This window comes from Benincasa hispida, chromosome 8 (genome assembly GCF_027475165.1).
Source record: "Benincasa hispida cultivar pf3 chromosome 8, pf3_genome.v1.1, whole genome shotgun sequence".
Classification (NCBI taxonomy): Eukaryota; Viridiplantae; Streptophyta; class Magnoliopsida; order Cucurbitales; family Cucurbitaceae; genus Benincasa; species Benincasa hispida.
In genome coordinates this window covers 18452975-18477366 of record NC_143485.1, presented here as the reverse complement: position 1 = coordinate 18477366, position 24392 = coordinate 18452975, and the positions used below count along the sequence as shown (strand labels likewise).

General features: G+C 33.1%; 4 protein-coding genes across 6 annotated transcripts; 2 read left to right on the top strand and 2 right to left on the bottom strand.

Annotated features, from left to right (window-relative positions):
- Positions 1-1107: 1107 nt before the first annotated feature.
- Positions 1108-6295, bottom strand: TIM10 (Tim10/DDP family zinc finger protein). The gene is made up of 6 exons (XM_039039036.2): positions 6141-6295; positions 5992-6043; positions 5534-5586; positions 5310-5348; positions 5074-5143; positions 1108-3953 (listed from the first exon to the last, which is right to left on the bottom strand). The coding sequence occupies exons 2-6, from the start codon at positions 6034-6036 to the stop codon at positions 3903-3905; spliced, it is 258 nt and encodes an 85-aa protein (XP_038894964.1). The 5' UTR covers positions 6037-6043; positions 6141-6295; the 3' UTR covers positions 1108-3902.
- LOC120083954 (18.5 kDa class I heat shock protein-like) lies at positions 1230-1879 on the top strand. Its single transcript, XM_090316239.1, has one exon. It carries the CDS (start codon positions 1230-1232, stop codon positions 1710-1712), a length of 483 nt encoding a protein of 160 aa, XP_090172365.1. The 3' UTR covers positions 1713-1879.
- A 6928-nt stretch (positions 6296-13223) lies between the features above and the next one.
- RPC14 (RNApolymerase 14 kDa subunit) lies at positions 13224-16905 on the top strand. Of its 2 annotated transcripts, XM_039038008.2 has the most exons (5): positions 13307-13464; positions 14785-14848; positions 14892-14930; positions 15334-15410; positions 16633-16905. In XM_039038008.2, exons 2-5 carry the CDS (start codon positions 14787-14789, stop codon positions 16767-16769), a joined length of 315 nt encoding a protein of 104 aa, XP_038893936.1. In that variant the 5' UTR covers positions 13307-13464; positions 14785-14786; the 3' UTR covers positions 16770-16905. The 2 variants fall into 2 exon arrangements, with proteins under 2 accessions (XP_090172253.1, XP_038893936.1); XM_090316127.1 differs by having other exon boundaries at positions 13224-13464; positions 14785-14930.
- Positions 16906-17709: 804 nt separating this feature from the next.
- Positions 17710-20830, bottom strand: LOC120083374 (uncharacterized). 2 transcript variants are annotated; one of them, XM_039039107.2, is made up of 3 exons: positions 20364-20830; positions 19652-20142; positions 17710-18276 (listed from the first exon to the last, which is right to left on the bottom strand). In XM_039039107.2, exons 2-3 carry the CDS (start codon positions 20107-20109, stop codon positions 18048-18050), a joined length of 687 nt encoding a protein of 228 aa, XP_038895035.1. In that variant the 5' UTR covers positions 20110-20142; positions 20364-20830; the 3' UTR covers positions 17710-18047. The 2 variants fall into 2 exon arrangements, with proteins under 2 accessions (XP_038895035.1, XP_038895036.1); XM_039039108.2 differs by having other exon boundaries at positions 20462-20830.
- Positions 20831-24392: the final 3562 nt, after the last annotated feature.

The following is a 24392-nucleotide window of genomic DNA, read 5'->3' as shown; positions in this document are numbered from 1 at the left end:
TCAATCAACAGTACGATGACCCTTCACAAATTGTTCATAAGTACAGCTAGGTCAAATGATCCCTTAAGTACCATCGATCCTTCACAAATTATAGTTAGACCAAATGACCCTTCACAAATTACATCTAACTCCTTTAGTACCACTAATCTCTATAATGAACAATAGATCATAGTCCAACTATGACTAAACCCCTCTCGTATCACTAATCCCTATAATGAACAATAGATCATAGTCCAACTATGACTAAACCCCTCTCGAGCCAAGAGAAGGTGTGGCGCCACATTGTTTAAGACCCGAAATCAGCCCTTAAGGGAGTAATTTATCTACTTATCCCTGCCTTGGAGAATGAGTGAATTTTATCTTGTGTAATTATGTTCTGCAGCTCCCAATCAAACGAATTCCCAAAATGGTAGACTTGTTAAGTCGGCGATCTGGTCACTCTCACCCATACAAATCAAAGGACCGCCTTAGAAGTAGAAGTTCACAACTCACTCAGGATTCAGGTCATGTAACCTTTTTTTTCCACGTCTATGTGTGGAGTCTAAAGAAAGGAGGAAGGTTTTCAATTTCGGGAACAACAAAATCCCAGATTCCATCTCCAAGTTTTATGCCAGCACAACTAAGTCATGTACGTGGAGTAAATCATATGTGGAGAAAATTTCCTATATTTCGGTAGTATGGAGAATTTTTTGTACTACCTTTCATTTAGTGTGTGTCATGTCAATATATTTTTAAAAATAGAACGAGATCCACTAATATTAATGTGAGATCAATAATATTTATAAAGGTAAATTGATAGGGTAAATGTAAAGAATATGATACTATTGTAATATTAGAGAATTCCTATATCACGTCCACGTTTCATTATGGTGCGCACATAAGAAAAAATAATTAAATTTGAATAAATAGATAAAACTACTCCCATTTAGCAATGTTTGTTAGGCCCATAATAGAAGCCCATTGTAAGCACAATTGGCTTAAAGCCTCGAAGGTTCTACAATGACGAAGGCGAGGATATTCCAAAGAAGAGTGAAAAAAAACCTTCCAGAGAAAACCAGAATCTTCTGCCAGTCGCTATAAATTCTCACCTCTTTCACTTTCTTCACCAATCAGAAACTCAAAACCAACATTTCTACTCTGATAATCGTTGAATTCCATCCAGTCCCGATTTCAAATCTCTGATCCAACTCCAAGTCGTATTTCAATTTCTTCAAACTAAACCTAAGAAGATGTCGATGATTCCAAGCTTCTTCGGTGGGCGACGGAGCAGCGTCTTCGATCCATTTGCCACTTTCGACCTCTCAGATCCATTCGATTTTCATTTTCCTTCTTCAATTTCATCTCACTTTCCCGAAATCGCTCGAGAAACTTCAGCTATGGTGAACGCTCGTGTTGATTGGAAGGAGACGCCGGAGGCTCATGTTCTGAAAGCAGATCTGCCTGGATTGAAGAAAGAGGAAGTGAAAGTGGAGATTGAAGATGGAAAAGTGATTCAAATTAGCGGCGAACGGAGTGTAGAGAAGGAGGATAAGAACGAGACATGGCATCGGATAGAGCGAAGCAGTGGAAAGTTTCAGAGGAGATTCAGGATGCCGGAGGATGCGAAAATGGAGGAAATTAGGGCATCAATGGAGAACGGAGTTCTGACTGTGACGGTGCCGAAGGCGGAAGGAAAGAAAACGGTTGTGAAGTCCGTCGAGATTTCCGGCTAAAACTGAATTTGAACATGTTAATTTGTAAGCAGTGAGTCTGTGTAAACTGTCTTTGTGAAATATGTAAACAAATTAGTTCTCCCTTCTAAATTTTAGTCTCGAATAGGTGTAAAATTACAATATGAATTGGACTAATAACAAATATTTATCATTTCATTGTAGATAAACACAGATGATGTTATTCTATTGATATTTTGTTATTATTTATAAATAGGAAAATTTGTCAAATTACACTTCTTTTATCAGTTTCTATCTTGATATATAGTGATGGTTATATCTCAGTTCGATCCACTCTGTCAACTACTTGAGTCAATACCACATTCGTTCAATTTCGGTGACCCTCATTTTTCAGAAAATGTAATCAAACAACCCTTTTTATAAAGTGTATTTAAATGAAAATGATTTTTCCAAACAAAATGGCATCTTAAAATGGAAAATTGGCATAAACCAGTATGATGCATAAACATTTTTGAAGAGGAATGGAATTTTTATTAAAACATACATTCTCAATTTTGAATTTTCGACAAATACCAACATTCTAAACCAACCAATAAAAAAAAAAAAACCTAAAACTCCTTAATTTTTTCTCTTTTTTTTCTTCTTTTTTTTTTTCGTATTTCACCCATACGTTTCACTATATATTGTAATTTTGTTATATGAAACAAAAATATTTTTTTTTAAACAATAGTTATATGCATAAAATCATAAACTTAAGTGTCGATAAGTGTTGAAATTTTGAAAAAATATATATATTTGAATATCATATTTCTCTAGGTTAAAAAAACTGCAATAAGCACTCTGCCTTAATAAAACTTTAAACCCCACACAAACGCAGACTAATTCAATTGGAAAAATAAAATTGAATGTTTGAAAATTTTATTGATATTTTTTATTTAAAGACTAAACTTAAAGATTTAACTTTTATCTTAGACCTGCTTATGAAAATAAACCTCACCATATTTTATCAAAGGAAATTTAAAATAAGATGTCACCCTTTTCAGGGTTTTGGTCGTGCAATTTCATTTGTGACATCCAAACCCAAGTATTTTTAGTAAATATACAAAATATAATTTGTCATCAATAGCCTTGAATTCAATCATAACAAATGGCTAATATGATCGACAATGCATAAATCGAATAACTTGACTAACCTAGAAAATTGGGCACAAATAAAATTGAACTTTTACGACATAAGGTTTTATATCTCTTTACGAACATTTTTAAAAAGTATTTTTTTTTTCCTACCAGTTTCTCGTTCCCTCTCCCCCTTATCCTCCCTTTCCCTTTTCTTCCTCCAACAAGAATATTGTTACTTCTCTCAATGCACAAATATGCAACTCGTCAACAACAAACGTGACAGAGAGGCAACATGTACAACACCCACAGGAGCAAGAAAATAAGCAAGAACGAGAATACAAGCAAAACGAAAAAAATAAAAATGCATGACCACACGCAGGAGGGAAAAAGAATAAGCAGGAAAAAAATGTCGACGCTAGCGAAAGGTTGGAAAAATTGCTTTAAAAAAGTTGGTCAAATCTCATTTGAGCACACATTTTTTGCCAACCATACAAAAATCTAATATGAATTGTATCGTATTGTGATATATCATAACACAATAAAGATAAATATTTTAATTATTATTTAATTTAGATAATGATAAAATATCACTCAAGAACATTTTAAACCTTTTAAAAAATCAGGACTAAAAACGAATATTTCGAGATCTTAGAAACCAAACACACCCACCATTTACACAAGAACTAAAAATTCATTTTTCCCATATTTTTAAAAGAAAGGACCGGCAAAATAAATTTATATAAATGGAAGTCCAAACACTATTTAAGAGGCAAAGTACTATTAAGACTTTATTTAACCTTCCTCTTCAAACACTAAAATTGAAGAATTGGCAAGAAAGATACTTGTGTGGCAAAGTATAGCTAGCCAGTATGATCTTGAGCAACGAAAGAAAAGGGTATAGAGACCCAATCTAATATTTTCTAGAAAATTTAAAATCATAGTTAATGGTGAAATGAAAACTATAAAATTGACAAGATTGTGCCATTATCAATGCTTTCTCGAACAGCAAAGACTAAGTTATTTCATGAGATGGAGAATTAATCAGACCAAAAATGCATAAATCAAAGCTCTTCATTCCCAACTCACCAACAATCATTCAGATCAGGAATCAATTCACATTGGAGGTCTACCAGACCCGAGTAGCTGGCCAATTAAATTCGTTACCTGAAGCACAGTAAACTAAGAATCAATACCATAACTAAATAACTAAAGGATGAATGCAAGCAATCAACAACAATGGATGATGCAAGTTCAAGCAAATACATTGCTTTATCATAAACAAGCTGATTGAAGAAGTGATTTTCTTTCAAACCAGGAAGGAACAAATTTAAAATTATGTCGAGGGAAGTATTCTTAAGTTATAGGAGAAACTGTGCCCAATAGACTATGATGCACCTTAATCATGTCTTTGAATCCCAATAAGACGAAACACAAAATAGAACTATATTTCAATACCAGAAGAAAAAGTACAACATCAATACTTGATAGCCTTTCTAGAGAGTTCTCTCTCTCCCAATGTCTAACACTGGTATATCCCCAAGATAATTCCCTCCACACTAAGATCCCTAACTCCCTCTATTTATACACAAGTCATCCTTGGTTAATTACCATTAGACCCTTGCTAATATCCTATTAATATTCCAAATTTATCTCCTATTAGTACTCTCACATCGCGGAACGTCAATTCAAAATAATATGCAAGCCAACTGATCAATCCTATAGTTTCATCAGAGTGTATGAAATTTCTTTAATTTGGAATGCAAGTGAAAGTGTTTCAACTCTTTGGAGAAAATCCAGGCTCATATGAACCTGAACATAACTCGATTGGTTTAGACATAACTCTTGACTAAGAGGTTAGAGGTTTGAATCCTCCAACCTACATGTTTGTTGAACTCAAAAAGAAAATCCAGGGTCACAATAAGAGGAATTTACCAATGGCTTCTGTTTTATCATAAAGACACCTGGTTTCGTTTATCATATGTGCATCCATGCCTCAAAGTCGAAAATGATTGATTTTACCATATTCATAACAAGTATTGATTTGTAGATTGTAAATAGACAACAAAAACACATGGATTCATTTAAATTTCGTTCCAAACACTACAAAGATTTTATTTAAACATGATATTATGATATTTGAATAAGGACAGAGTGATTAAGAAGAGCTAAATGAATTTGTCTCTATACTTTCAATCATGAAAGGGAATAAAGTGATGTGTACTATTTGATCATCACATATCTCATAAACTAAAAAACAGAGCATAGAATACAGAAATCAGCTTACATGCCAATACTTGGAAACGCAGCGGTCAATACAACTATTTTCACCCATATTCAGCTCAGATTCCTTGTACCTAAAATAGATGGTAGTTGTCAAATGACAAAAGACAATGCATAAATCTAAAAGTGAATGAGATAGAATCAATCTTATAATGCCAAAACTACAGCCATAAGAAATTGAATTTTATGATTAGACAGCATGCAACATCCAAAGATGGATATCTAAGGCAACTCTCCTACCTCTTATCAACACATTTGTTAAAACATGAATGTGTAAGCCTGAAAGACAAAAAGACAGGCATGAGGTCAGAGTCTGTGAAGAAGGTAGAAACATGAAGCTCAGGTATCTCGATTAAACAACACATACAGAATCTTCTTTCAATGAAAAAGCTTCTATGTATATCTCATCTTACAAATGCTTTTATTAGAAAAGTGAAATAAAAAGAAAATGTAGTAAAACCTACTTGTTGAACAATTCAACTCTATATTCCATCTCCTTTTCTGCCATACCAAATATCTGCTCAAATGCAAAAACATCGAAATAAGTTTGTGCTGGTAACTATAAATTTATGGTCTACATTTAAGTTATATCAACATGATAAAGAATCATCAAAGGCTAATAAATTGAACATATTCATCACTCCAAATGGACAGAGTTCAGTAACAAAACATATTAAAGCATGAAAGATAAAATTAAAGGTTGAAAACTAGCTGCTTAATGAGTGGCTTTCATTCAATTAATGAAAAATTTTCCTATAACCATGCCCTAACAATTACATTTGTCCAATTTGGAGAAACCCCACCAAAATAAAACACACAGATTCGACTCATGATCTGACATGCTCTCAATGTACTCAATCCAAGTACTAAAATCCCAAATCATGGCCGGTGGAAAAAACTGAATAAATAAATAGAAACTAACCTGTTCCTTGTCCACAGCCGATGGCATATTGTTTGGAGAAGCCATTGAGACTCTGAATCAAACGAAATCACAATCCCAAAACTCGATTACCCACCAAAAAGGAACAATTATTTAGAACAAACCGAGAAAGACAATTTGTACAAACTCACTTCAAATGAAATGTCAATGCAAATTTTAAAGATCGAAGGTCTGGGTTTTGATGGGTTCGATGAATCTGATTAGTAGTAGATGGAGGAGGCAAAACCCCGCTGCTAAATCTCCGGGACGATGCAATGCCAAGGATTTTACGAAATTGTTACCTTTTGATTTTAGGTTTAAAGGTATACTTTATTTGTAGGGTTCTCGACCCGTACAATTTTCAATGTTTCTAAACTGAAGAACCGGAATTTTGACCGGTTTGGTCACCTGAACCAGCAGGGTATCGGTTCACCCGAGCCGGCATGATCGAATTGAACCAATCAACATTCTGTGGCTAAGAAAGGGTAATTGTCCGAAATAAACCTAAAATATTTTCATCTTTCAAATATAGCACTATTTTAGAAAATTGGTTAAAATAATTTTTCTCAATCCATATCAACTAAGATCGACCACAGAGATTTGGTTAAAAGAATAAATTTTATTTTGCACTTTCTCCATGAAATCTCGTGCACTTATATTCTACTCATTTTTCAGTCTTTCTAAATAATCTTATGTTTTTTTTTTTCAAATTTTCTCCAAATTCGATTTATCTTTAAATATATTATGTGATTGCACTGTGAATTTTTAAATTTTGAAAAATATCAAATTTTACTAGAAGAAAATTAAACAAGAGCTTGAATATATATAGAACTTTGTTGTTAATCTTGACTGGGATTTACCGATAAGTCCAAAACAATTAAAAATGTTAATTTTTCATCGATCTAAATAGACTTGGAAAACTATTTAAACAAACTTTCTAACCGACACTAGTTCTGACCGATGGAAGCATCTTAAGGTTATTTCGGATGATTTCCCGTAAAAGAAGCCTAAACCTTAAACCTAGAGAATGGAATTAAGTCAGGTCAATTACTATTTTTTAAAAATTAAAAAAATTTTAAAAAAAAACGTAACCCACAAATTCCAATGAAATTTAGGGAAATATTATTATTATTATTATTAAATGGTATAGAATGATTTATAAAATGAAATTCCCAATATATGTTGGGCTTGTTGTGAAGTTGAGGAGTCCAACGACGCACAACAAGATTACGGATATGAAGAAAATAATATATAATAAAAAATAGATATTAAAATAAATAAAACATAATATATAAATTAATTAATTAAATTAAATTAAATTAACAAAATATACCATAAGACGTTTCTCTAAATTCTCAACTTTATCCAATTATCATGAAATTTACCCAACGTGTGTGTCTTCCAAAATCCACCAAATATCACTATTTATAGGTAATTTATGATAAGCAAATAATTGGCAATGATAGGAGTTGGAGCATTTAATGTTTATTTCCAAACTAAGGTTCCTACCCATGGTGAAGAATTACAACTTTTCATGGCATCTTTTCATCCAATAGTCATAATGAATCTGAAAATTCATATTCATTTACGTTATTAATGTCCTATGTATCTATTTAATTTATGTATTTGCATTTATTAAAGGTTCATGATTTTACTTGATAGATGAAAATTAAATAAATTAAATAGATACATAGGACATTAAAAACGTAAATGAATATGAATTTTCACATTTATTATGACTCTTGGATGAAAAGATGTCTTTAGATGCATAAAAAGTTGTAATTCTTCACCATGGGTAAGAACCTTAGTTTGAAAGTAAACATTAAATGTTTCAGCTCCTATCATTGTCAATTATTTGCTTATCAATTTGACAAGTATAAGGTGGATTTAAGAATCCCTTAGACGTCGGATTTAAGAACCATGTTGAAAAACAATTCCCAAAGAATTCAACCTCAACAGACCCCATAACCAATTTGATCTCAACCCCTAAGATAGGCTAGATGACAGATTACTTAGATGATCCAATGAACCAATGATTGGACAAAGATAGAAACTCCCATCAACCCTTGATCTTCAAAGCACTCCACAAGCAAGACATATCAACTCTCACTTGAATGCTCCAAATATTCTTGCATTTTATCACAATAACACACAAGAAACAAAGCTTAAAAGCTTTCAAGGTTTTAAAACCTAAGATTCTACATTTCAAAATCTTCTTCTATATCATGATTATGAAAAGTACAACATTACTTATACTGAATGAAAAGACACTATGAAAGGATGCAACCTTTCATCTATCAAGTAAATACATTAACCTTTAATAAATGAAAATACATAAATTAAATAGATACATAGGACATTAATAACGTAAATAAATCTAAGTTTCCAGATTCATTATGACTCTTGGATGAAAAGATGTTTTTAGATGCATGAAAAGTTATAATTCTTCATCATGGGTAGGAATCTTAGTTTGGAAGTAAACATTAGATGCTCCAGCTCTTATCATTGCCAATTTTTTGTTTATCAATTTGGCAAGTAGGAGGTGGATAACATGGATACTAATAATGTGTAATGTTGAGACACATAGACAACACTTCGGAAAATGATGGCATGACACATGGTCAATGGACACTAAGCATGAGCATCTAATGAGCATTTACTATCATAATATTTATAATACTTCCCCTTGGATGCCCATTATATATATGAAATATGTCTCATTAAAACTTTACTAGAAAAAAAAATCCATTGGGAAAAAAATCATAGTATTTCATATAAACTAATACTCTTAAAAAGAATACAGTATATTTACTTCCCCTCATGGAAATATCACTTAAGATCTTTGAGTCGCCACATTCGAATATTGTGCACTAATTTCTCAAAGGTTGCGGTTGATAATGATTTTGTACATAAGTCTACTAGGTTATCTTTCAAACAAATTTGTTGTATAGTGATGTCACCATTTTCTTCAAGATCATGAGTGTAGAAAAATTTTGGTGAAATATGTTTTGTTCTATATTCTTTAATATATCCTCTTTTGATTTGGGATATGCTTGTTGTATGTGTTGTCTTCGTATAATATCGTTGGAAGATTTTTACTAGAAGGCAAACCACATGTTCCATGAATGTGCTGAATCATTGATCTTAGCCATACACATTCTCGACTAGCCTCGTGCATTGCAAGAATTTTGACATTATTTGAGGATGTAGCTGTTATGGTCTGTTTCATTGATCGTCATGATATAAAAATTCTTCCCCATGTGTACTAAGTGACCTGTTTAAGATCTAGTTTGTATGGGATAGATAACTAATTTGCATCTTCAAAACCAACTAGATCATAATTAGATTTATTATAATAAAATAAATTAATGGAAACTAATTCTCAAATAAAACATACCAAATGCTTAACTCTACTCCAATATCCTCCTTTTGGAGGAATATCATATATATGTAACAAAATTACTGAAAAATACTACAAAGTGTAGTGTATAAACTAGTCAAGCTATATAAGTGCACTTATTTCTCAAAGTTTATGGTTCTTCAGGACCTAACATTCTTCATCATCTTTCTGAGATCAAATGATATATCCTTTTCACATCGAGTGAATGAACCACCATAAGAATATTCAATGATGTACATAATCCACAAAAGAACTTTAATGTATAAATTGATGTAATTCCATTAGCCCTATACTTTATTTGCAAGCTAAGGCAAAATTTATCATCTCAATTTATTTCTTAAAAAATTCGATTGTCTTTTAAATCTCTTCAAGAGTTTCTGCTCAAATCATCAACATATAGTAAAACTCATATTGTGATTTCTTTATAAAAGGATATAGACAAATAGGGTTATTTTTGTACCATCATATCAACAAATATTGAATAAGGATTATATCACATTTATTAGGAATATTTTATAAGAATCTCTATGATATATAATCCTTCAGGAATTTTTATAAATAAATATTTGAATTATAATATTTTTCAGAAATTTTCATAAATAAATATCATTATTATGAGATTTATATAAATGTGGTATGACTACATCCATAATATGTATATTAAACTTTTCATACACAATCAGATAAATTAAATATCCCATGGTATTGTATATCGACCATTAGAGAATATGTTTTCTTATAATTAATACCAGTCTATTACGAGAATTATTGTGGGATCTATCTCGCTTTATATCTTGTGACTTTACTCTATTTGTTTTACAAATATTCCACTTGTATCCCACATGTTTGACATTCTCTGATGTCTGGACTACTAGTCCTCACGATTTGAAAAATGAATTTATTTATATTGGATTGTTTCTTTCCATATAAGTCGATCCTTTCTATTTCGATATTTTTCATATTCACTTTCATAAATAATATTGTGAATAACATATTATGCAAAAATGTTGTCAACTTATATGGTTCCATAATTTTTTGAGATCTCGTTATTATCCTTATTTACTTCAATATCCTTATGAGTACTCATATCTTGGGTTTATTCTAGAACATCCATATTCTAAACCAAGTCATTTATTGACTATTTCCTTTTCGAGGATTTTTATCTTTGGAACCGAATGGTCTATCACACTTTTGGCCTGTCCTAGACTCATTAGTGACAACTTACTACATTTAATGGAGCATTTGCAACTGGTATATGTGATTTAATCACTTTCTTAGCATTTATAAATACATAAGGTAACTGATTTGCTATATTTGCAAATAAATTTATTTTTGAACTTTAGGTTCACATTGATCTATATGGAAATCTAAATAGGACAATAATAATGCATTCTATGTAATTTCTTTTTCCAACTTTTTAATTCTTCCCCTTAATGTTGAAGAATTGATCTCATTAAAATGACAATCAACAAATCGTGTAGTAAATACATCATCCGTCAGGGGTTCAAGACATTTAATAATTAATGGAAAATCATATCCAACATATATTCTTAACCTCCTTTGAAGACCATCTTAGTACGTTGTGATGGAGCAATTGTAACATATACTGCACATAAAAAAAAAATCTTAGATGAGAAATATCTAGCTCATGGCCATAGACTAATTATAATGGCGAGTACTTATGATAAGCTACTGGCCTAATGCGTACAAGTGATACCATATGCAAAATAGCACGTCCCCATACAGATGTAGGAAGCTTGGCTCTTATAAGCAATGGTCTAGCAATTAACTGCAACGTTTTATGAATGATTCTGCTAAACCATTTTGTGCATGAATACGAGCTATAGAATATTCAACATTTATCCCAATTGACATACAATAATTATAAAAAAAAAACTTGGGATGTAAATTTACCAGCACTATCAAGACGAATGGTCTTAATTGTATAATCAGGAAATTATGCTTTTAACTTAATTATTTGAGCAAGTAATCTTGCAAATGCAAGATTTCGAGTTGATAATAAGCACACATGTGACCATCTACTGGATGTGTCTATTAATACCATAAAATATCTAAATGGTTCACTTGGTGGGTTAATAGATCCACATATATCACCATGAATTCGTTCTAAAAATGTAGGGGATTCAATTCTTACTTTAACTGTGATGGTTTAATTATCAATTTTCCTTAAGAGCAAGCCGTCACATGATAGTCCATTAGATTAAATAATCTTATGGCTCTTCAATGGGTGTCCATTTGAATTCTCAATAATTTTTCTCATCATTATAGACCTTGGATGACCTAATCTATCATGCCAAATTGTAAATATGTTTGGATTCATAAACTTCAGGTTCGTTGATGCATATGTTTCAATTACTTGTATATGAATATAATATAATCCAAAAGAAAAAGCATACGATTTTTCCAATATACGTTTTTCATATGAGACAATAGATATGATATAAAGATACTCCATATTATTATTTCTATTAGTCTCAATATGATAACTATTGTAACGTATATCTTTAAAACTAAGTAGATTTCTCTTTGATTAACTAGAGAACAATCAATTGTCAATTTTAAACTTTGTTCCTCTAGGCAAAATAATATTTGTTTTCCCAAAGCCTTCAATCAGGTTTGCAGAACCTGATATCGTATTGACTTTTGCTTCCAGCATTGTCAGTTTGGAAAAATATATGCTACTTGCTAAGTATTGTATGTGTAGTTGCACTGTTTGCCAGACATAGATATTCCTTTACTCATTTTTTAGTCACCCAACATATGAAAATAATCTAGGTTTCCTCATTAAAAGAAAATAATTACATTAAGGAAAACAACATTTGGAATATACAAAATTTAATATTAACCAAAAAAAAATGAAAATAATAATAAAAAAAACATCATTAATACTAAATATTCTCAAAATCAAAAGAAACGTTTGTTATGTCATTGATTGTGCCAATTTTCTCTTCAGGAGATTTGAAAAAATGTGCCCTATTCAAATCTGTTATATTGGATGGGTAAAATAAGTGTTTTGACACACGAAAGGTAGGTGACCAATGACCAATCATTCTGCATTGAAAGCATTTATTTCAATACTTTTTGAACTTTTATCTTATAGAACTTTTCCTTTGTGATCATTATTTTGTATGCTTCTTTTGAAATTTGAATTATTATAACGACCACCATAAAAATAATAATTATTTCTTCTTCTGCACAGTCAAATCTCTACTGCGACCACGAACTCGACCACGATTGTTAACATTCACTTCAGGGAATGGTGTTGTTTCTGTTGGTTAAAATTCATGATTTTTTATCAACAATTATTAAAATTTACAACATTCACTTCAAAGAAGTTGTTGCCTTAGTTGGCTAAGATTCATATTTTCTTAATCAATGACTCCTTATTTCATTCAGCCACGAGAAGATATCAGATGAGTGCATAATACTTTTAAAATATTTCTCTCAATATTGCTATTGTAGGAGGATATCCGAAATGTAGAAAAATATCATCTCTAACATATTGATTTAAAATTTTGGAGCCTCAACTCCATCCATTTACAACGAGCTTTAGGAAGAAAAATTATTTTCTAATGATCACACTTTTATGGAATCCATGTGTATTTTGACATCAAACACTAATGACAAATAATTATTATCATTAGTATCAAATGCTACAAATTCTAAGCATAAACATCAATGGACATAGATTATCATAAAAATATTATAGTATTTCCATTTTTTAAAAAACCCATTATATCAACTTATGAATGCCGCGACTAAGGGGACGGAGATGCTATTTATGTGAAAGTGAAGGAACCGAGAAGAGTCTTGTTGAATGGAACCCTAATTAATAGCATGGGTTGGTCGAACCAAAGAGCCGAACCGGTTCGGTTCGGATTTTATTATCGGTTCGATTTTTTACACCCCTTCAACTGAATGGTACTAAACCCATTCACCTTTGTTTTTCTGATCTCTCCCGCCGTCTCTGCTCTCTCCATCCTCCTACAACTCGCTTGTCGGCCGGCCACCGACGGCAGCAACTCGATCTCTTCTCGCCCTCCTTCTCTCTCTCGGTAATCAGTTCTCACGGCCTCTCTCTCTCTCTCTCTCTCTCTATACATATATATCGATATGTATATATGTATGGATGTATGTATATGGTCAGTTTACCCACCAACAAGTGAGCGATGCGAATGTTTGTTGCTTATTCCTCGTGCGTGTGTAAGAATTAGCTGGGTTCGTACTTGTTGAATTGACTGGTTTTTGTGGTTTTAGTTATGAAGAATCTAATTGAATTTGTGTCAAAAGATGGGTATTTCAAACCATTCTAGGTTATTTTGTGGACATAATGTTCTCTGTGTTTATGGGTACATTAAGGTATGGTGAAGTTATTTTGGTTAGTTGATTTAATTTTTGGTGGTTTACTGGAAGTCATGTCGCTTGGAAACTAAAGAATAGTGAATTGATCTGAAATTTCCTATAAGAGAGAACTGGAATATATGAAAGAGTCCCAATGCTGCATGCCCAAAACCTAAAAACTGAACTAAATGCACTCCACTAATGCGTGAGCTCATGTACTAGTTTCGATTTACAATATCTAAATGTTAGTGTGAAAGAGGTGATGATACTGTAGTCTGTAGGAGTTAACTTAAGATCTCCTAAGTTGTAAGATTGGAGCAAATCATGTCAATTTGTTTCTTAGAACCTTTTAGATTAAAAACCTAATAGTTACCCTTCATGTAAAAGTGATGCCTTGCATCATGGTTTTCTTCTCTTCTTACTACAATTATTTCTTGAGGTGCCCCGTAGAACAGGACGTCGTAGTCTAGCTCTAAATTTAAATACTTATAGTGTAAGAGAGTCGTAGTCAATTCTCCCCAAAAGTGCAATTGATAGGAAAGAATGCAATGCAAGGAGTAATCCTATATTTATTGCTCAATAGGACACTAAACATCTTCATACTTAGGGCCTATTACTTCAATGGCTTCTCCTACTAGCCCATGCCTCTTTTAGGAGTAACATCCGGACAAGTAAAGCTGGTACGGATAGTAATATAGTCTTGAAGAAATAACTTATCAAAAGTTTCCTCTTCGAGCTACTTATATGTATGTATTATAGATTAGAGGTTTCTGGGGATAATTGAATATTCATGAAACTAGTCTAGCTAATTTTATGTGTATGCACTTCTGTTAACTCCCAAAGTATTGATATTTCAATTCTTAAGAGTTGGTGGAAAAGAGATTTCGATGGCTCCGTTGGTTTTGTAGAATTTTATTTTTGGCTGATTTTTTTGGTACATTTTCCTTGATCTTCCCAATTTATTTGCCTTCATTTCTAATCAAGATGCTGATTCTGTTTGGTTTTTCTTTTTTTTTTTTTTTTTTTTTTTATAGCAATGGAACATGGATCCTTCACAGATGAGACCAAATCAACATTTTCAATGGCTGATGAAGATCACAGATGAGACCAAATCAACATTTTCAATGGCTGATGAAGATCATACACTTGCAAATGCTCTCAGATACACTTTGAATCAAGAGTAGGAGCTCTTATTCAGTTATTCTTGATTGAATATTTTGAAATGTTAACAAGGTGTGCACATGCCAAAGAATTTGCAGTTCTTGGACCATTTATCTTATCTAACCATTTCATAATTGACTTCTATTAATTCATGACATAAAGAATTAAATAAATTATTGGTTCTTGTGAACATATCATTAACAAGGTCCTTGGATAACCCGTGATGCATAAATTGATAAATAATGTACAACCACTGCATGTGTTAATATGTTGTCATCTTTTTTCACCTATTCAAGCAAGAGGAATTGATAGTTTGGTTGTTTTTTTTCCCTTGTCCTTAAAAAAGCTGGTTTAGATTGTTGTTGTTCTTTAGTAAATCATATCCGACATACTTTTAAATGACTTGTAACATCATCTTGCAGTCCAAGAGTGACATTCTGTGGGTACAGCATCCCCCATCCTTCAGATAATCGAGTTAATATTAGAGTCCAGACAACAGGTAATATTTTGAGGTAGTTTGACTCTCTGATGTGTAATCAATCGCTTCCTGTTTAGGACATTGTTTCTAATGATTAGATTTGTTCTTTTCTGGTTTTTCTTCTTTACACGCATCCAATTTATGCATTCATGAGATATATAGCTTATGAATCTATGCGAAGTGTGATACTTCAAAGAGAAATCTTTTGATAAAATCGCTTCTTTTTTAAGAACATATGTTAGATCCTTGTTGCTTTGCTAGAAGTAGAACCTCATTACTTTTATAAGTATATAAAAAATGTGTATTGTAGTACTTCAACAATTGGTCGTGCAGTTTCATAACTTTGACAAGATTCAATCCTGTGTCTAAAGTTTGAAAAGCTATTCTACGTCCTGGGTTTGGAAAGATATCTTTCCACCTTTTGTTCTTCCTCTTATTTTTGAAGAGGATTGATGATTTGCATGTTTGTTTCGGCTAAACCATTTATGTTTTAGAAAAAAAACACTAATAACTCAACATTGATGTGAGAAGTGTGTTAGAGAAACATTAGTTGATTTGACACAACGTGATAGGAAAATAGTAGGAAGTGGATAACTGTAGAAAATAAAAGGTCATAGCACATAAAAGAGATTTGATAAGTTGCTTTTGAAAGATAATATGTTGCATAAGCCGGTTTATTATATACCATTATCCACTTTTTTCTGGTGAATCAATCAATGTTTGTTCTATAGGGCATGTCACACTAATTACACTTTGAAGTTCCTATTTGAAACTTTTTAAAAATGAAAATACCCATTAGGTACAGCTCAGGTTACTTTAGATTTCAAAGACATAGTTGCACAGCTACCCATTTACTTTAGAATTCAGAGACATAGTCGAACAACTTATAGAATAGATCTGATTCAAGTAGGGACATAAATTTATAATTGAAACTTGAACATATGTCCCATACCCTTTTGTGAAGTGAAGCCCAACCAACCAAGATGTTTGAGGTTGAGGCCTACAGAAATAGTGTCCCAAATGAATGGTCTTTACTCTTTCCCCTAAGTTGGAGTTGCGGAACCCAACGATCTGCAGTTGAAAGTCGGCAAAGCTATTATTGATTACTAGGGAAAAGCAAAGCACATGGAAATATGGTAGGGGCAATATAGCAAACAGAAGGCTATTTGTTTGAAGTGACTATGCATTAGTAGCATTAGCATTAGAGATACTAATGAAAGGGGTTTTTGATTGAACATTGCAGGTGATCCTGCAAGAGAGGTTTTGAAAGATGCTTGTCAGAACTTGATGGTGGTGTGCCAGCATGTCAGGAACACATTTGACAAAGCTGTGCTTGATATCAAACTCACCAAACCTGTGGGAGACATTAATATCAAATAGAATGGGACCTTTCTTTTTATTTGGCTTGTAATTTACTTTTTTTTCTTTTTGTTTAATACTTATTGTAGTTTACAGGTTATTGAGATGTGTTAGTTACTGGCTTTTGGAACATATTCATTCCATTGAATTTTGATTACTTTTACTGTTATCTCAACTGATGGGATGCCCTAGGGGATTTCACGTTAAATATTAGATATCGTTGATTTTACATCTTATTATAAGAATGCAGATATTTTAAGATCCATGAGAATAGTAAAGAAACATGTTTGGTCAAATTAGATTAAATGCCTTGGTGAGAGATCTCTAATCTTTTTACCCCACCAAAAAAGAAACTTTCTTTTTAAGACTTTTGAGTTTAACATGAGGGAGAATTGAAACGTCTACGTTCGATTGAGAGTATCTTAATTAATTGAATTATGTGTAGGCTGATGTAAAATTTTATAATAAGTTTATCACCGAAAATTGTTTGGTGTTACAAGTCAAGGAGTGGTTAGCAAAATAGTTAAAAGACGAGAAAAAAAAAAGAACATTTATATAGTTTTCGTGGGAGACTCCAATTCTTGAAACTCATTCCAAGTGGTTTATACTATCACATAGAAAAAAAAATAATACAAAATAAAACATAACTGCTAAAGATGTAATTAGTTATCAAACCGAGCATAGTTTAAATGACATTAAAGTATATTAGAAATCACAAAATCTATAGTTCAAATCTCCCTATCTTCAATTATATTAAAAGACATCGATGTAATTAGTTATAAGTTTGCAAAGTCCGATCCTTTATTAGTCAAAGAAAGGGGGAAAACTATCATCCTTCTGGGGTAATGGTAAACTTTATTTGTTTATTTCACAATCATACTCAAAATTTAACAAAATAACATAATATTTAGATATTAAAAAATAGAAAAATCTCTGAAGTTATTTCCAGAACAGGGTGTGATTGTATGACAACTCTTGATATTTTATTTTAAATGTCCTCAAATCAGTCCTTTTTTTCCTTTTTCTTGTGGAGCTGCTGTTGTCAGGAAAAACATATTTTGAGAAGCACAGTTTAAGAGAGATGTACTTCAATTTACTGATCCCTCTGCATTCACCACATTACAACTGAGAAATGCCTAAATAAACCACCCTCATCAAAATTAACTAAACAAACTGAAGTATAAATATATATACAAAGGCCTGTGAAGAACCCAAATTGCTTCAAGAACTTGCAATGCCCAAATTTTCCATTCTTAATTAATTTTCTTCCTCCAGTAGATGTAGCTGATTTTCCTAAGTCTATGACATTAACTTGAAGTGAAAAAGCCAAGACATTGCAAATGCAAGGAGCATGCAAGCAAGCAGAAAGTTCATAATGCGTCGACCATGGAAGATCGTTCGAGTCTCGACGAGAGTTAGGGGTGCTGTCAGAGCTGAGGATGGTACTGCAGCCGCAACTGCATTGCTTGGTTCATTTATTTGTTGACTTGCAACATTTTGTGCAGTTGCCCCACATATCTCGCAAATTCTGCAAGGAAAAGATCATATTGCTCATCAAGTTAATAGTCATAACTCATAACAATAAGGCGTCGACATATCCTCAACCTGAGCATAATTCAATTGGTTAGAGGTTCGAATTTTCATCCATATATGCCGTTGAATGGGAGGATCATCTAATAAGGATTTGATATATACCCCAACCAGCAAAAACGATCTAAATTTGGTTGATTGAAACTTGAAAGTTCCTGTCTAGAGAGTTAAACGATCTCCAACACCTTCAAGATATACTGATGATATTTCTAAGTTCGAGAACAGTCGTGCTCATAGGCCAAATTAGTGTATTACCAGATCATGCACCTATTGCCAAAACTGTAGATATAAATACTTTGAATACGCCTTACTCTTAACTTAATGACAATATGTTCATTCTCAATAGTAAAGCTTTACGAACAAAATCTAGTTGATGAAAGGTTTCTAACCAGAATTCTAATTCCTCTGCCCAATTTCTAAGTGTCTGAAAAACAAAAGCACAAATCTGATCTATGTTATCACAAAAATGATGGAACAGATTAGCTGCAGACAAGCTTGTAAGTTCAACTTTCCCACATGGGAAATTTAAAGGAACTTAAGTGTGACACCATCATATATTTAAATGCAAAGAAGAAAATGGAGATATCCCATCATTCTTTATCTTATGTACATGATACTATACTGATAAATGCTAAATTTGAACAACTTAGAAGTTAGGACAAAAAAGAATCCACCAAAATTGAGTTGATTACTTCAAGGACTATGAAGAAAACCAAATACTGACTGCAGAAGATCTAATCACTTAAAGTTTGTAGTCATAATGAATTTACATAATACAACATAGAGGTGGAACAGTTTGGGGGCAATTCATGGCAGAAGACTCAAGAGAATTGTTGCTAAAAGAAGAAGCAAAGGAAATAATGTCTTCTGGTTTTTGGTCGTTAGTTTTTTAAAATTAAGCCTATGAACATTCCTTCCACATCTAAATTTCTTGCTTTCTTATCTACTTTTTTACCCATAATTTTTAAAAATCAAGTCAATTTTTTAAAACTAAAAAAAGTAGTTTTTAAAAACTTATTTTTGTTTTTAGATTTCGACTAAAATTCAACTCTATAGTTCAGAAGAGATGCAAAAATGTGAGGAAATAAACTTAATTTTCAAAAATAAAAAACAACAAAACGAAAGGTTACCAAAGAGTTTTAGATTTTCGATTTATCTCTACAAGCTAATCCAAGTCCAGGTAAAACTTTAACAAAACCATTGATGATCAAAACATTCAAAAGTAAATTGGAGAGAAAATTCAAGAATTGGGTTTCTGAAGGGGACGAAATCTGATAGGGAAAAATGGGAGATCATTAGAAATGATTACTTACGTGTTTCCCTTGATTTTGAACCAAGTCTCAGCACATTGCTTGTGGGCAGTACCCAAATCACCTCGACAGCAACAACCAAGCTGAATTGGAGTATCAAAATTATCTCTTCCTCCGCCGCTTTCCAGCTCCAAATGACAAATTCTGCAATCCCTTTCGATCTTACCCAAATGTACCTTCACCTCCAAATCCCCGCTCTCCAAATCCACCTCCGACGAGCATTCCGAGATGAAATGACCCATTTCAGCATCCGGAACGCCCTCTATCTCGCCGGAAAACTGGCCCTCGCCGTGAGACCCCCAAGCTGTAGAGTCGAAAACCGAGTGCCACGACTGGTCGTCGGAATCATCGAGTACCGACATGTCGCTGCAGCTCCCAGCTGCTGAACGAGCATCGCGAAATAGCACAGAGCTCGGATTCGCAGGGTCCGGATCACCACGAGGAGCTTCAACCGCTGACATCCTGTGAAACCCAGATGGAGAAATGGCATTCGACTGACGAAAAACCAAAAGATATGTATTAACAAACAGTGCAAGAAGACATGGCGGTCCCAGCAAGATGAAAGATTAAGGAGGGTTGGAGGCATTTATAAGTAACAACCATTTTCCCTCCCTTCCTCTTTCATCTCAAGTCCTAATCATATACAGTTACAGTTCCCATACAGATTTCAGAATGTACACAAGTAGAACACGAAATCAAAATTTAGAAGACATACCACAGTCAAGAAAATGAAATTATCATCATAACACCCAGCAAATTAAGAGCTCAACTCTCTCAAAATATTCCCTTTTAACCATGAGATTAGAAAAGCACCTTGGAATCAAGAGACAGAGGGAGAGGGGGCAAACGTGGGGTTATGGGTTTTTGTCTGTTTGTTGATTTGTTGGTTCTCTCTCTCCATCAAAGATGATAATAACAGGTTCGTCTCTCACAAAACAAATACAGACACACAGTGAAACTCTTTTTCGGCGTGTCAGTTTCGATTGGTGTTGTTCAAAGAGAAAAGGAAATGGAAAATTAAAAGAAAAAAGGGTGACAAGAACAGTGATTATTGAAGAAGATGCAAAAGAGGAAAGGGATGCGTGAGAGACAGAATTTCCAGCTTTATCCGATTATTTAAGGATCATGAAGCTAGTCTATGCCCATTCTTACTCCCAATCTCTTTCACATATTATGCTAGACAGTTTTATCTGTGAGTGAGATGAGAGATTATAAATATAACCATTTATGGCATGAGAATTAAGATTAACAAAAATTCATTGGTAGATGAGTTGTAATGGTCACATAATTAGATTGATTTTGATCACATTACTTAAAAGTACGTAATAATATATTTTTCAGACAAATAAATAAAATATGTGAATATATTTTCAAAATTGATAGATAACAAAAAATTTTAAAAATCAACAATAAACTAACATTGAAGACTAAATTTAAAATTTATTACAAATATATAGACTAGAATTGGACAATTGAAAATATAGGGACTCAAATTGAATAAACTTTAAGGCATGAGAATCAAAATGATATTTTATCGTTCTATATATTTAATTTGAGGATATGAGTAATTCTAGTACACTCAACTAGGGGTGGACATTCAAATCGCAAAAACCGAACAATTTTTAAAAACCAAACCGAAAAATGCGATTCGGTCCGGTTTGAAGAAATTTTGAAACCGAATTAATTTGGTTCAAATTTGAAACCGAACCGAACCATTTTTAACTTATATATATATATATTAATTTATTTATATATTTATATATTTTAAAAAAAGAGTAAAACCGAATTTAAAACCGAATCGAATTGAACCGTTTTTAATTAAAAAATATATAACATAGATTTTTTCAAAATGTCAAAACCGAATTTGAAATCGAAAGGAACCGCATATATGCGGTTCGGTTTGATTCGGTTTGGACTAATAAATTGGTTCGGTTCAGTTTCACATATTAGAAAATTCGGTTGGATTTGATTTGTGGTCAAACCGAACCGAACCGGTTCCACCCTTACACTAAATACAATAGTTTACAATTAGACCACCACCACTATCAATGCAACACACTCATCACGTAAGACAAAGAACCGATATCAATACATTTGAATTAGATAATCAATGAAGGGCATACCTCAGCCTAGTCATTTAGCTCAAAGATGAATTTATGTATTTGTTTAGTGATACTGATCTCGCATCATTTAATAAAATTATAGTACTACCACCACTATGAATTGACCTTGTGATCAATAAAGATTATATAAATAATAAAAGATGTAGAGAGAATGACTTTAAACAATGGAGACCACTTATCTAAAATTTAATATCTTACAATAAAGGCCATATAAATAATCAATGAAGGACATACCTCTACTATTAGGGTTGAGACCATTTAGCTTAAAGATAGAGTAATTTTTGCTTAGTAATATTTCTCTTTTATCTCACATCATTTAATAAAGGGAAATTTTCATAGATAGAGACTTCTATCAGTTTTTATCATTGATAGGTACTGATAATCTTCTATCAGCTTCTATCAAAGAAGATTAATGTCACACCCCTTCCCAGATTACCATCTTAATCCGGAAGAGAGTGTGACGATAGTAGTTACCAACCCTTTTGTGGCACCCACTACCTAACTAGTCTCCTTAACCTACTTAAGAAACCCTGTATCCCATAAATAACATTCAACAAAAAAAAAAAAAAAAAACTTAAAAACAACCTCATTTCACTAGGGTCCAACACACAATATAAATACGTCATAATAACAGTTACAGAGTTCAGTAGGTCCCAACATTCATTAGTACTCCCTAATATGAACAATATACATATGTACAAACATAGACATGATAGACACCTTGAATGACACTTTAAACTTTGAGTTAATCTTGAGTCCTTGAATGACAGAGCAGTAGGGCAGCTAACTTCTGGGGAGATGACCACTACCTGGAGAAAAGGAAAACATTTGAAAAGAATGAGCTACTAGTCCAGTGAGTGACTAATAAAACTTAATCATCATGTTTAATACTGAAAAATTGCCAAGCAAACTCATACTTAAACCTTTTAAACATAGAATCTCTAGAAACATTAAATCATCATAACTTCTTAAAACCTTGTTGAGAGAGAAGCCTTTTGTTCAATCTTTCAACCTTTATCCTAAGTTGGTATGGAGTAGTCTCAACATAACCAACATCAACTCTACCTACGTGCACGTGGTAATAACTAAGTACCATTATACCGGTACTATGACCCCGATACCTTCTCAATCTCACTGTCCTTCAGTTCGGGTTCACCATAATCATCATAAAAACTTACTCATTAAAACATGTATAAAAGCATAGTAACATGAAACATATGTTTAAACATCCTTATCATATAAATATGAATTTCTAACGCATGCTTGTAACATTGAGTACATAAATACTTAAACATCCTTTCATAACTTCTTTAAACTAAGTCATGTGTTAACAGACTCTTTAAAAACTAGTTTGTTTGGAAAACATCTTCATAAATAAAGCTAGCATGAGTCTAAACTCTTAAGTAAAACATGATCACTAAATATTGGAAAACATATAGTTTTGTCATTTACAGCCTTTGACGTCCTTCCTACGGTTGATAAGCCTTCCCTATTGACGTTAACTTTGTGGAAATGATAAACATATATGGTCAATGCTATTAGTCCGCTCGTGAGACTAGCTCACATAAACAAGCTTAACATTCAACTTAGAACATCATCCTTCAGCTCAATACATACCTTCTTTATGCGTTCAACACTTAGAAAATTCTTGGGTGATGTTGCTTAGCTATGCAGCCAACGAGTTCTCACTATGCGTCAATGCATGCCCATGCGCCCATTCAGCCGCTCGCCACTATCGCATCACCTTAACACCAGCGCACGCCTTATCGCCCACAAGACAACCCTTGCGCCCACGCCTTGCGTGCATATTGGTGCAATGTCTCGCGTCAACCTTCCCTTGTGCGCGCCTGCAACTTACTGATTGAGCTGCTTGCTTGCTCAACGGTTGCAGTTGCTTGCTTATTCAAACCAAAATTCCATATTTATTTTTTAGCTCGAATAACTTATTTTTCAGACATTTTTTTGGAAAATTTTCTTCTAAAAACTTGTTTGAAAATGTCTTAACTTTCTTACCTTAAAATTTGAGCTTTAAAATCCTCATGATCTGGTCAGAATTCTCCGATCTCTACTCCTGGCTCAGATTCTTTCGAAAACCTGACCTTCTTGAAGAATCCTTCAGATTTCAACTCGAATCTCTAAGAATTTCCTCTTAGCAGCCCAGAGCCATCAACTACACTCATCAATCGTTCAAATGGCTTTGAAATCACCTTTTTTTTCAAGTAGACTGCTCAAACCGACCCTTTGAACTGATGTCTTCTTTTTATACTGTGAACTGTATGCCCCCCTATTTAATCCTTAGGCTGCCATCTTACCCACTAAGTGGGTTTAATTCTGACAGCTGGCCCACTTAAGTCAGCGATTAAGCTGAGAACTCCATCTAATCCAATGCATTATTCTTCAATCCATCGCATGGCACATTCGGCGCTCACAACTAACTGATCAGCACATACCTTGGCGCCTCTTGTGCCCATCGCCTTGTCCCTTGGTCATCACATAAATTCCTCGCACGCAACCCTTCGGCTAGTCAATGCACACCATCGCATGCGCTTGCTGCTGCCACAGCGCCTAAGGTAGCCTTGCCCATGTCGTGCGTGTCTAAACTCGCTAACCTCAACATAAGG